Source organism: Lepus europaeus, chromosome 11, assembly GCF_033115175.1.
Source record: "Lepus europaeus isolate LE1 chromosome 11, mLepTim1.pri, whole genome shotgun sequence".
Taxonomy (NCBI): domain Eukaryota; kingdom Metazoa; phylum Chordata; class Mammalia; order Lagomorpha; family Leporidae; genus Lepus; species Lepus europaeus.
This window is the reverse complement of record NC_084837.1, coordinates 55,601,104-55,614,764: the sequence shown is the minus strand read 5'-3', so window position 1 is coordinate 55,614,764 and position 13,661 is coordinate 55,601,104. Positions and strand designations below refer to the sequence as shown.

At 43.4% G+C, this 13,661-nt stretch overlaps 1 protein-coding gene across 1 annotated transcript in view; it reads left to right on the top strand.

Moving 5' to 3' along the window:
* RYR3 (ryanodine receptor 3) overlaps positions 1-13,661 on the top strand; it is a 580,573-nt gene that overhangs the window by 259,138 nt on the left and 307,774 nt on the right. Inside the window, exons 9-10 of the mRNA XM_062206624.1 lie at positions 550-624; positions 3,596-3,752. Of these exons, the coding sequence (XP_062062608.1) occupies positions 550-624; positions 3,596-3,752 (232 nt within the window). The remainder of the gene's footprint in view (positions 1-549; positions 625-3,595; positions 3,753-13,661) is intronic.

The following is a 13,661-nucleotide window of genomic DNA, read 5'->3' as shown; positions in this document are numbered from 1 at the left end:
CTGTCTTTGCAACAGTGTTGTCAATATAAAACTATTCCTAAGTGAACACTTCATTTATAAACACATTTTTTAAAAGGAGGCAACAGTACAGTAATAAAATCATGAACACTACAATGACTGAGCCCGAGGCTTTGTTCCAAGTTTCCTAGAACAGTGGAAATGAGTTCACACTGCACTGAATTTGTGTGTAAGTGACAAAAACATTTATAAAAGACCTAAACTACTCCAAGGAACTTAACCTGAAAGAATCAGAGCATTCTGTTTGATGATGCAATGTGTACAACGTGTATGAGTGAAAAGGGGTGTGTGCTTGCTCTCTTTTCATTGAGCATTTGATAATCCATGAGTGTCCATCACAAATAAGTGATGAGCAATCCTCCCCCATTTTACTGCTTATATCCTGCTAAGAGGGTGAGGTTGGGGAACTGTGCCTCCTTTTCGCTGTCTTTGTGTTTTGTTGACTCCCCAAGAGCTTAAACAGCAGGACTGTAGCAACTTCTACAGGGAGCTGTCCTCCCTGCCAGTGCTGATTTCCAACTTTGCTCACAGGAGAATATTCTACGAAGCTGGGGGAGCTGGGACCCGAGCCAGGTCTCTATGGAGAGTGGAACCCCTTCGGATAAGGTAATGGAGGGACTGAGAGGTTCTTATTACAAGATTATTTTCTTTACTAGTAGTGTTTTTTTCTCCTAAATTTTTATTTTGCTCCATCACTGACAAACTCAAAATCTTTGGTTTAGATGTAAGTTCTGAAATTTCTGCGATTTTGGTTTTAAAGAACACACACACACACACACACATAAACACACACAGGTGAGGGGTTTCCAAGCCCACTGTTTTTTTGTTTTGTTTTGTTTTTTGTTTTATGTATTGTTCTGTTTTGTTTTGTTTTGTTTGACAGGCAGAGTAGACAGTGAGAGAGAGAGACAGAGAGAAAGGTCTTCCTTTGCCGTTGGTTCACCCTCCAATGGCTGCCGCGGCCGGCACACCGCGCTGATCCGATGACAGGAGCCAGGTGCTTATCCTGGTCTCCCATGGGGTGCAGGGCCCAAGCACTTGGGCCATCCTCCACTGCACTCCCTGGCCACAGCAGAGAGCTGGCCTGGAAGAGGGGCAACCGGGACAGAATCCGGTGCCCCGACCAGGACTAGAACCCAGTGTGCCAGCGCCGCAAAGCGGAGGATTAGCCTAGTGAGCCGCGACGCTGGCCCCAAGCCCACTGTTTTACCTCTAAGACTAGACAACTCTGCTGTCCTTGCAGTAGCTGAGTCACAAAGCACAAGCTTGGACATGGCCGTGAAAGCTATCAAAGTTCCTCTCCCATTTGTTTTCTCCACCAGATTCCCTGGAACTCAGTTAAGTCTTCTCTCTCCTCTCGGCTGTTTTGTTAGCTACAGTGGAGAGTTAGGTTTCAATGACAGCCAGGAAGGTAGTCCACTTAGGGTAAGGATGTTGAAAGCTCTACTAGAGATACAGCTGGGAAGAAAGCAGCATTTACCAGAACTCTTGAGTGACAGTATTGTGCCTGGGTGGAGGGAACAGGAGGCTGAGGCTTTGCAGCCATGGGTTGGGGTAAGAATGGTGAAAATGTGGCTTGCTAAATTTTAGACTACTGAAAGCAGTGAAAGACGAGACCTTTTTTTTGCTGAACGGGTTTGTCAGGTAGGCTGGAGCTGAACTGCTTGTGATGAGAGAGGAGGGTGAAGTGTGGTCATCAGTTTTCTTTCTCTGCCTTTCCCTCTCGCTCTCTGGTCTGTCCCTGAGTGCACATCTCAAGTAAAAGTTTATCTCATGAGGGGTAGATGCTTCTAGGGGTGTCTTCAAGCTAATTCGTGGGGGTATCCAGAGAAGATGTTTCAACATACCTACACATACAAAATGCATCCAGATTTTTTTTTACTGAGAAACCGTAGCCTGCTGTTTTAAGGAATATTTGGTTTAAAGAGGACTCACTTGTTATGAGGCATTTACATTCTATTTCCACTCCCATTAAAAATCTGACAGTTACATATCTTAATGGACTCTTTAAAAGATCAAAATAAGTGTGTTGATACAGTTCGAGTTATGGTTGTTCTTTTCCTCAGAGACCTAAACGTGAAGAGATTAGTCTTCTATCAATGTGGTTTGGATTCATTGGTGCTCCAAGCAGTTATTCAAGTAGATAGTGATTTTAGAATTTGATGCATAGATCTCTCAAACATACTATTATAAACTGAATATAAAATTTGAGCTACTGCATATTCAGTGGGTAATTTCTCCCCAAACAACCTGTTGTTGAATAATAATATTTTTTTTGACAGGCAGAGTTAGACAGTGAGAGAGAGACAGAGAGAAAAGTCTTCCTTCCATTGGTTCTCCTCCCAGATGGCTGCTATGGCCGGCACGCTACGCTGACCCGAAGCCAGGAGCCAGGTGCTTCCTCCTGGTCTCCCATGCGGGTGCAGGGCCCAAAGCACTTGGGCCATCTTCCACTGCCTTCCCAGGCCACAGTAGAGAGCTGGACTGGAAGAGGAGCAACCGGGACAGAACCCGGTGCCCCAACCGGGACTAGAACCCGGGGTGCAAGCGCCGCAGGCGGAGGATTAGCCTAGTGAGCTGCGGTGCTGGCCAAATACTAATATTTTGACATAGGACCAGGAGAAGATTGATGTTTAACATGAGATCATGCTTAGCTCACTATTCCTACATGTTTTACTTTTTCCCACATGATTTATCTCCTTGTAATACAACACAACACTTTCTGGGTTTTATGCTTGTTTATCATCTCTCTCCCTAGCAAATGTGAGTTGCACAGAGTTTGTCCCGCACCTCATTTTTCCTGAGGTTAGGACTCATCATAGTAGTGAAATGTTTGAGTTCAGATGACACGTTTGGAAATGCTTTGCTCTCCCCTAAACTGGGTTTACATTAAAAGGCAAGCTCCCAGCCAGCGCCACGGCTCAGTGGGCTAATCCTCCGCCTTGTGGCACCAGCACACCGGGTTCTAGTCCCGGTTGGGGCACCGGGTTCTCTCCCGGTTGCTCCTCTTCCTGTCCAGCTCTCTGCTGTGGCCCGGGAGTGCAGTGGAGGATGGCCCAAGTGCTTGGGCCCTGCACCCGCATGGGAGACCAGGAGAAGCACCTGGCTCCTGGCTTCGGATCAGCGGATCAGCATGGTGCGCCGGCTGCTGCACCCATTGGGGGTGAACCAACGGCAAAGGAAGACCTTTCTCTCTGTCTCTCTCTCTCACTGTCCACTCTGCCTTTCCAAAAAAAAAATAATAATAATAATAATAAAGGCATGCTCCCTTCTGTCTTGTGGTCCTTTGCATCAAGACCCTTCAGTAGAGTGAGGGGAAATTGGAAACTTGGGATTTCTGATTGTGCTAAGTCATTGACATGCCTTCAGGTTCACGTTGCTTGTTGGTATTCTTATGAGGGGTCAAAAGAGAGCACGATGGTACATTGTAGGCAGACATGAAATCCAAGGGCAAGGCAGGAAATGGGTACATTATCCCTTAAGGGTGAGGCTTGGCCTGTGTAAGAAATCACAGGTAAATATTGAAAAGGACTTGTTTTCATATAATTGCCATTTCTTATCTGTTTCACCTGACCAGCTGGAGTGGCAGTAACATCAGATGGGGCCAGGCCTTCCGACTCCGGCATCTCACCACAGGCCACTATCTAGCCTTAACAGAGGACCAAGGCCTCCTGCTGCAAGACCGGGGAAAAGCGGACACCAAGTCCACAGCCTTCTCTTTCCGGCCATCAAAGGTAAGGTGCAATGAAATGGGCTTGGACCCTGTTCTAAAAGTGAAAGTTCTGAAACCTCTGGGTAGAACTATGACTGAAAGGAAAGTAGGCTGGAACAAAGTGAACTTGGAAACTAGACCCATAATAAACACTTTCTTTTTATTTTGAAAAGAGTTCATGGAGGAGCATGTACCTTGGATGAAGGTTGAAAGACTGGGTAAGAGTGGAAAGCCCTAGAAAAAGCAGGTGTCACAGAAATAGACATTGTTATGGAGAAACTAATGGAAAATGTTGTTGTTTAATATGTTCTAAGTTTAGTAGCTGCCACGTTACATGTTTCACTGTCTGTTGTTAGGCAATGGTATCATAGAGCTATGAATTGAATTTCAGAGCCATTTCATTTAAATCAGTGCAGTGATTTCCTCACGAAAAATCTAGAGGAGACATAATTCTGCACATGCCATTATCCTGATACTGTCTTACTGAACGTGACTCACAGCCGGCGCTGCGACTCAATAGGCTAATCCTCTGCCTGCAGCGCCGGCACACTGGGTTCTAGTCCCCGTTGGGGCACCGGATTCTGTCCCAGTTGCCCCTCTTCCAGGCCAGCTCTCTGCTGTGGCCCAGGAGTGCAGTGGAGGATGGCCCAAGTGCTTGGGCCCTGCACCCCATGGGAGACCAGGATAAGCACCTGGCTCCTGCCATCGGATCAGCGCGGTGCGCGGCTGCAGCGCACTGGCTGCAGCAGCCATTGGAGGGTGAACCAACAGCAAAAGGAAGACCTTTGTCTGTCTTTCACTTCCCACTCTGCCTGTCAAAAAAAGGAAAGAAAAGAAAAGAAAGTGACTCACACTGTCTTCACTGTCTTCATTCTTTTCCATGGCTATCTCTGTTTCTCAAATCGCTTAGCTTTCTCTTCTACATCCCTAATCTTAATCAAGAATAGATTTTGTGGTAGGTAAGCTAATCCCAAGTGAACAACTTTGCCATTTGATGTGTCTATAGATACTTTTTTGGGGGGGGGGATTACATACTTAATATGCAGCCAGGTTTTGACTGCATAACTCAGAGCTGGATCTGGTTGAGTGGCCATGACTGCATGCTGCACTAGCTTCGGATGGACAGCTGGATGCTCTGTTGCTTTGTGATTGTTCTGGAAGGATCATCCAAGCATTGAGAGGCTCTGGACAGATACGTGTACAGTTACCAGGAAGTCTGTACTTTCTAGGAGGACAGCTCAACATTTCCTATGGGAGTTTCATCTCCAGTTCCATTCTTCTTTGTTCTTTTCCAGAAATAGATCTTGATGTGTGTTTTCAAGTAGATTTCAGTAGAGGGTTATTGACGATTCTGTTTGTGTAAGAGTTCGTATGAAGCTGACAGCCGAATTTTCTATGGGCCATTTCTGCTTCCAAATGCATTAGCATAGAGCAGTCTTTCAGAAGAGGCTCAGAATCCTTTATTCCCTTTTTATTCTATGATCTTTTTAGGCAGAGAAACTCTAGCATATATTTTTTTCTCCCTCAAGTTGCCATACATTAGAATTAGGCTTTTAGTGCACCTATGTTTCAAATATCTTCAACTGTAAACATCTTTCTGTATCTCCACAAATGCCTCTCAGACATCACCTTGTATCTGTTTCCCTTCCAAGAGAACATTGGCTCCTTGGTTTCATCTTGGTTTTCTGAGCACATGTCCTTCAAGTCATCATCGTTTCTTTCTGAATTTCCCAGCATACAAGGAACTTTTAAATTCAAATTTGTTAACTGCTTAACAAACATTTTGACCTCCAGGAAGTAGGTTAGGGTGGTGAAACTTGGTAAAATAATCAAAGAAACAGTTCAGCAAAATTGTAAGACCAGAGATGGGAGCAATCATATTCTTCCCTGAGAGATAACTGGGTTGTAGAGTGAGGGGTGCCAGCGAGTTGGGGTGGGGTGGGAAGTGGAAAGCCAGAAATGATTCCTCTTGGATAATGGCCAAGTAAGCACCTTCCTAAGAATGCCAAATTGCCCTTTCTCTTATCATTTTTTAAAGGTTGGTTTATTTATTTGAAAGAGATAAAGATATCTTCTGTCCACTGGTTCACTCCCCAGATGGCCACAAAGGACAGGCGGGGCCAGGCCAGGACCAGAAACCAGGAGCCAGGAGCTTCTTCTAGGTCTCCTATGGGGGTGCAGGAACCCAAGTACTTGGGCCATCTTCCACTGCTTTCCTAAGTGCATTAGCAGGGAGCTGGATAAGAAGTGGAGCAGCTGCTATGCATGAACCATATCCCCCCCCCCCTTTTCTAATCTGAGCACTCTACCTCTTTCTTATTGGCCTACTTGACGTGTGCTTCCCTGGGGCAGAACAGTAACCACAGGGCCTTAACCATATCAGAAAGGGGCTTCTCTTACAGCAAAGGAGCCTGGTAGCCTTCCAGGCAGCTGGCAGGATCTTATTCCAAGGGGAGTCTTCCACTGCATTCCCTTCTTGGCTCAGCCTCCTAGAGCATGGCTCATCATTGTGCCATGATCTCTGGGGACAGCCAGAAAACCTCAGAGCATTATGGAGTTCTTACAACACTCCTTTCACTTGGCACTACTCTAGACTCCAAATACATATTACGTTCAAAAGGACTACTGCTTATCTTCCCAATTCACTCTGTTTCCATGCACACAGAGGCAAGCAGCTGATGGCTGGAAAGTCATCATGGTACCATGGGGACCACCAGCATAGCAGAACTGGAGGTAAAAGTCACCCATGAGTCACACTGTGCACTTGGCAGTGTGGTTACATTTTTCTGGAGTCACTATGTTAGAGGCTTTAAATAACTCTCAGGGCACTACCATTCATCCCAGCTACCTTCATTGCCATTTAAAAAGAACCAAAATTAAAATTACCTAGGCTCCATGGTAGGTAGAGATACGACTGTGTTCCTACCTGAAACTGGGGCTTCCCTGGGAGCTTGTGTGAGCAGGGGATTTGAACATCTTAGGCTGTGAAGCTACACAAAGAGGGACGACTCTTGGGGGAAGAGGGACGGGGAACATGTGACTCCACCAAACACAATCTACTTAGCTGTGAGAGAAGAACACTGGAGATGCCCTCATTTTTCTGGTTCCTTAGGGGCCTCCATAATAAACATATTCGCACCTTGCTGGGTGATCCTCCTTAAATGCATTCACGTATGCTTCCCTTCTGGGTGGCAGGGTGGTCTCCAGCAGAGGTTTGGCACCCTATCTTCCTCTGCTTTTCAACAAAGTTGGGGCATTGAGTCTTCTTGCTGCTCTTGCCTGTTACAGACATTATGTGAGGGTGACACATAAGATAGCAGGCAGTAGCCTGAGACAGTGTTTCAGGAGCTGGGTGATGGCACAAGAGTTGAGTGGACTCACTGGGAAGGCAAATGAGGTGGAGACATTGAGCCATGTTCTATATGGTGGAAACATGGTGTTTATCTGATACTCTCTATAAGTTGGAGAATCTGCAAACAGAGACTCCTGGGGAGTGTACTGCTTGGAGTTCAGTCACATGTTTTAGGAAAATTCTGGGTTAGCTGGTCCATGAACACTTGGTAATGATGAAAATCCCACTCTGGGGTTTTCTGTCAGATTGCATTAGCCTGTGACAGCCACGACTACTAAATCACCGGCCATGGAACAGTTGCAGGTGTATGTCAACAGCCTTATCAATATTCCTTACAAGGAGGATTGCAGGTGCCCTGTGGATCTTGTATGCATATGAGAGGAAAGTGCTGAAGAGTGGCAATGTCCAAGCACCAGCTGCTGTTACTGGCCTGGGTCAGATAAAATCACATGGAAGACTTTGAGCAAGTTATACAGATATGTAGAATAATGAGCAGAATGTGACCTTGGCGATGGTTCTCTCTTGTATCCAACACACACACATAAAATTTGAGCAGGATGAGCCATATCTAGCTGGAAGTCAGAGATGCATTGTTGCCTCCTAAAAGCAGTGTCCCAACTTTGTTCCTTCAATCTGCAAGTGGTGTGAGGTAAGACACAGCATGGCTTCAAAGTTTCCTAAACCTAGCCTTGCTTCCCGTCTGCACTCTATGAGACCCAGAACACAATTCTTAATCTATTTGCACCTCCTCTGAAGTCTCTCATAAAAGATGCTTTCAGATATGACCCCTGCCTGCCCTTCCATCATGTCTCCTGCCACTTGCTGGTGCTTGCCTTGAGCTCCAGAATACTAAGTATTTATCAGTCTGAATGTGTTATTTTTCTCCCACCACCAAACCTATGCCTACAATGCCTTTACCCTCTTTACACTGCTGCTAGTGAGCTTCTTCTCATACTTCCATACAGGTGTCAGGTACCCCTGTAGGAATAAGCCTATAACAAGACACCCCCCTTCTTTTCTTGCATCCAAAGTTCTCAGACAGCATATGGCACATAGTAAGCTTGAAGACTCCTCGTTGAAGGGGCACCTACATATCACATACTGAAGAGCAGAGTGAGATTCATTTTATTTCACCCTCCATCATCTTCATAGAAACATTCTGTCATCATAATGTACTCATTTTGCTATCATCCTCCCATCCCTGCACGCATTCAATGAAACAGATTCATTTTACTTTGGACATCCTAGTCAAATTTCTGTGAACTTGATTTCACATCATTTACCCATGGTCCTGACATTGCAATGCCGTTCCCCAAGGATTGTCAGATAATGTGATTTAATACTGACTCTGGCATGGCAATACTGTCTGTTTGGATGTCGTGTCTCAATGTCAGTTTACAGCACTTGAATTCCTTTCAGGGAAGGGTGAATTAATAATGTTATAGCAGGCCTTATTACATGTAGCCATTTATTTTATAGCTTCTTCCTAAGTGCTTTAAAAAGGTGCTTGAAATGACTACACAATAAGTCTTAAAAATATTGAGATCGAATCTCAAATTCTGCCTATTTGGTTGTGTAGGGGCATAGGGCTATCACTATCCTCAACTAGAAGAAATTGTTCTTCAGTGGATAAAAAACATTCAATTCCAACGTAGTCCACATTTATCAAATAGCTACTCTATGCTAAGCACTGTGTTCCTGCCTGGACAAGGTAACTTCTGCACCTGCCTTTCGTGTGCCCTCTCACCTCAGCAGCCTGTGACAGCCAGGCTGATGGTGCCTCAGGCTATGAAAACTTCAGCACAGAGACAGTTCTGTTTTGCCAGTCCCTTTGCTTGCTCTGACCATTGTTTCTTCACCCAGTTATCAGCTGGAGGAAAGAAGGGTAGACAGCAAACGAGGGAATGGGACAGGGGGAAATGGGAACATTCAAATTCAACTATTGAGGGGCTGTCCTTGTGTCACAGTGCGCTAAGCTGCTGCCTGCAGTGCTGCCATCCCATCCTGGAGCACCGGTGGGATCCCAGCTGCTCTGCTTCCCTGCCTGGCTCCCTGATAATGTGCCCGGGAAGGCAGCAGAAGGAGATCCAAATGCTCGGGCCACTGTCACCATGGATGGAACTCTGGGTTCCTGGTTTTGGCTTGGACCAGCTCTTGGCCATTATAGCTATTTGAGGAGTGAATCAGCAGATGGAAAATTAATCTTCCTCTGCCTCTCTCCCTCCATCCCTCTCCCTCTCTGTTTCCATTGCTCTCCCTTCAAACAAATAATAAACTTAAAAAAAAATAAAAACTTCAAACTTTGGGATTAGCATTGTGGCACAATGGGTTAAGCAACCATTTGTGATGCTAGAATCCCACATTGGAGCACAGGTTCAAGTCCTGGCTACTCTACTTCCAACCCAGCTCCCTGCTAGTGTACCTGGGAAAGCAGAAGATGGCCCCAAGTATTTGGGCTTCTGCCATCCACGTAGGAGTCCCAGGCTCCTGGCTTAGGCCTGGTCCAGCCAGGCTGTTGCGGTCATTTGGAGAGTGAGCCAGTGGATGAAATATCTGTTTCTTTCTGTCTCTCCTTTTTTCTCTGTCACTCTGCCTTTTAAATAAATAAACCTTTTTAAAAAATATTTAAACATCTAGAGAGAACACCATGAGCTGCAGTTTGATTTAAAAAAAAATGTGCAAAGGATTTTTAAGATTTGATTTGAAGTATTTCCCCTGTCTTTATTGTTCAACTTGGAATAAATAGAAAGGCAGTCAAGAAAAACCATGGGCTTTGAAGTGGAAGAAGCCTGGATTTGAACCTTTGTTTTGCCATTTGCCTTGACCTGAATGTTCTTTCTGGTAAAAATACAGGTAAAAATTCTTTTAAGGGGCTCTTATGAGAATTAAATAATACCAGGAAGATGACCTGAGGAACTGGGAGCAGTACTGCCTACCTCAAGGTGATGGTGTGTGGTAAAGAGCCCAGTACTGTGCCTTCAGCTTGTGAACTGAGCCTTCCCCAGGAAGGGCAGGTGAACCTGCTCTGCTGAATAGCAGAAGGCCCAACAGAGTACTTAGAGCCAGTCTTGGGCCTGCCAGTGTCCTGCAATGTATGATTATTAAGCCACTCCTAAGACCTCAAATTCTAGATGATAAATTCAGAAGTGGGCTCTGTAGGTGTAGAAATGAACCCAAAAGTGATTTTTGCAAGGCTTTCTCCAGAGACCCTTAGGAAGGAATAGCCCAACCAAGACTTTGTCTAAGGTTTACCCCAGCATCCACAAATGGGCCCCATCTCCCCCGTCTACTTTTCCTGTGCACAATTTTGGGTGTTAATAGTCAATGTTAGAAAAACACTTTGTTGATTTCTGTGGGCACAAGTGTTTTAAAAATAGATTTCACTCAAATAAGCATGATATAGGACATTCTTAATTCAGGATGTCATCCTAGATACTAATGCTAAGTCTTACAGCTCAACCATCTCTAGCCATATTTCTTTTCAGTACATCACCCATGTTTCCCTGTGTGTTGGAGGCTTTTCATTATCTATTCTGGCTTTCTTAGAGATGTCATTCCAGATAGTGATTTGAGGGAAAGAGGCAAAAATACTGCATTAAACAAGAGTTCAGTAGGTCATTTGGATTATTGGTGGTGGTGGTTGCTTTCTACTCTAGGACTAAGAAGAGACTATGCTATTAGCGTATTCCCTCTGACCCTTAGAAGAAGATAAAGTATTTTTCCAGCTGCCTCTCCCACAGAAAGTCTATTAACATTGTGAGTTTGAGACATCTGAATCTGTAGGTTAAAGATCACAGTCTTGGTTTTTTGTTCAAGTCCCTGTCTGGATTTTACCCTTCTCCTTGCCACACCAGGCCCATAATAGAATGCGATCCCCTCCAAACTCCCTTTCCCTTTTCTGTCCCCGGGATGAACTCACATGAGGTATACACCTTGTATGAAGCCATATCTACTGCCCCTGTCAGAGCTGTCCTCCCTTCCAAACTGCAGGTGCAGCTGGAATACAGACCATCTGACTTTGCTGTGGTTATTGACGCGTATGTATAACTCCTATAGCTTATATAAACCCAAAGCCAATTCCACAAAGGAATAGTATATATTTTCAACTTTTCTTCAAAATACCTTTAAATAATTTAACCATATTAAGTTTCATAACTATGATAATGATAATAGTAGTCATTCCAATAATTCTGTTCAAATGACAGTTGGGATTTGGCATTGTGCCTGACTTTGGATTCTCTTCCTTTGTGGCACTGGACAAGTTGCTCTGTCTCTGAGTACTCTCTTTTATCACACATAAAGTAAGAAAATAAAAACAATAGGGGTACTGAAAGGTTTACAGAAAATGCTTATAAGGTATGCATATGATACATGTCAGTTTCTAGGTCCTTTATAATCCATGTAATAGGGTCGTCATTATAAAGAACTTTGCAGGATACCGGACTCAAAGGAACTGAGCAAATAATAGTTCTGGTTCACTTCCTTGTCCTTAAAGTGATCTTTAAACCAATCTGGAGAATAGCAACTTGATCAATACTCATGGACAGTTAAGACATGGTCACAAGCATCTCGTCAATAAGCTCACAGTGGTGGCAGAGGATAATGACTATTGCCCTTCAATACACATTAGGCCAAGGAGTCATGCTTTCTTGGAATCAGCTCATCACCAACTGATAGAAGCAGTGTTAGCGCATGTAAACAGATATATAAATTGAGTGCCTGCAAAACAATAACAATAAAAATTATTTGCAGCCTATTTTCAGCAGAGCACTGTGTTCAGTACAAAGACAAACAAATCCCCATTTTGCACTTCAAGAATTAGCAATCTGGCAGGAGCAGCTAGTGGACCTGCAGCAGTTTTATGCCTATTTAATAAGGTAGATTTTACTGTTACTCATTTGTGATGAAGCCAAGCAATCAGGAGATCGTTGGCATTGAAAGGATGGTTGGTTACTCACAGTTCCCAGGAGGAAGGGGTATATCTCCCTCCATGCAGGGCCATGGCGTACCAATAATGGGGCAGAGGAAGTGGGGCTGGGGGGAATACAGAAGAAATGTGGGAAAGAATAATTTTTTGGTTTCCATGAAAACTACTGGACAAGGAAGGATGAAAGGATTTAATACTGGCTATTTTGAATATTGTCAGCTGGTTTGGAAACATAGAGGTTATTGCTAGTTAGCTAGCCCTACGAAAAGTAGTCTCCCCCCAGCCAAGAAGCTTTTGTAATATGAAAACATCATAATATACAGAATAATTTAAAATATAAACAATATAGATGTCAAGATGCAGAGATGAGGTAGAGGAATTCTAAGCAGAAAGTGTAAAGAGTAAAGGCCCACAAACATCAAGATAAGCATGCATGGTCTAATTTGATTAAAGCATACGGTATATAAGAACTTCAAAAATTACGTTCGACAGAACTTGAATTTTTAAAGGAGACGATTAGATTAGCCCTAATCTTTAGGAGGTTCTTGTTCTGGCAACAGAGTTGCCAGATATGGGGTCATGGTCAAGTATAAGCAGAGGATTTTTAGTTTGCTTTCAAGTCAGAAAGAAACCACCAAACTGCTATGAACCACACCAGGATTCTCTGACAACGATCTCTGGTTTCCTTTCTGATTTACCATTATTGCCGTTTGGGGCTGGGTTTGATTGCTTTTAGTGCTGATCTTTATCTCTGTGTCTTAGTTTTTGTTGTTGCTGACATCATTCTTGAAATTAGAAGTGGCTTCTGCAGTGACTGTCACAGAACTTTGGAAGATGAGGCTGTTTTGTCAATGCAAAGTTACAGACTTTCCATTCTACACAGAATAATGACACATTTCTTTGAATGACTCTAGAATAAGAGAGCCTAGGATTTATTTTCTTTTGGCAAAGCCACATTTAAATAGCTAAAAAGTGAAAAAATAAATAGAGTAGACATGTCCATTGGTATTTTCGGAATATGTATTCTTTTAACCAGGAGTTATTAGAGGTCAGTGTAATTATTCATATTTCACAGTTGCAGTGTGTGTTTTTGTCACTGCATTGGCCGTGGTTAGCAAACAGTCTGGAGATGGAGGTTTTGGCATCTTTTATGTCTTGTTACTGGCTTGGGTTCTATAGAAATGTGAATACGTCTGAGATGAAAATCAAGTATCATTTTATAGAATAAATACATTCTTTTGTAGTGTTTTATTTTTGAGAGTTTTGATTACTGTGTAATGCTTATACATGTTTCTGGAGTACAATGCATTTTTGACCAATTGTCTGTAAAGAAAATTCTAATATATAAAATTCTATACTCCCATAGCCTTCTGCTATAAAATCAGAAATGTTTTTCTCTGGAAATGTTCATCATAAGAAATAAGAAGTCACATTTAACAATGCAGCCAACATTTCAGCACATATATTTAAAAAGAATTTTCTTATGAAATATTAATACTGCTCAAGATGTTTTTAACTGTACACAAAATAACTAATTTTGCTTTTATGAAGGGTTGAGGGAAAAGAAATGAGAGCTGAAATAAAAAATATAATCACGGAATGATTACTCATATACATTCCATCAATATGTGTTCATCAAATAACTGGTGCTG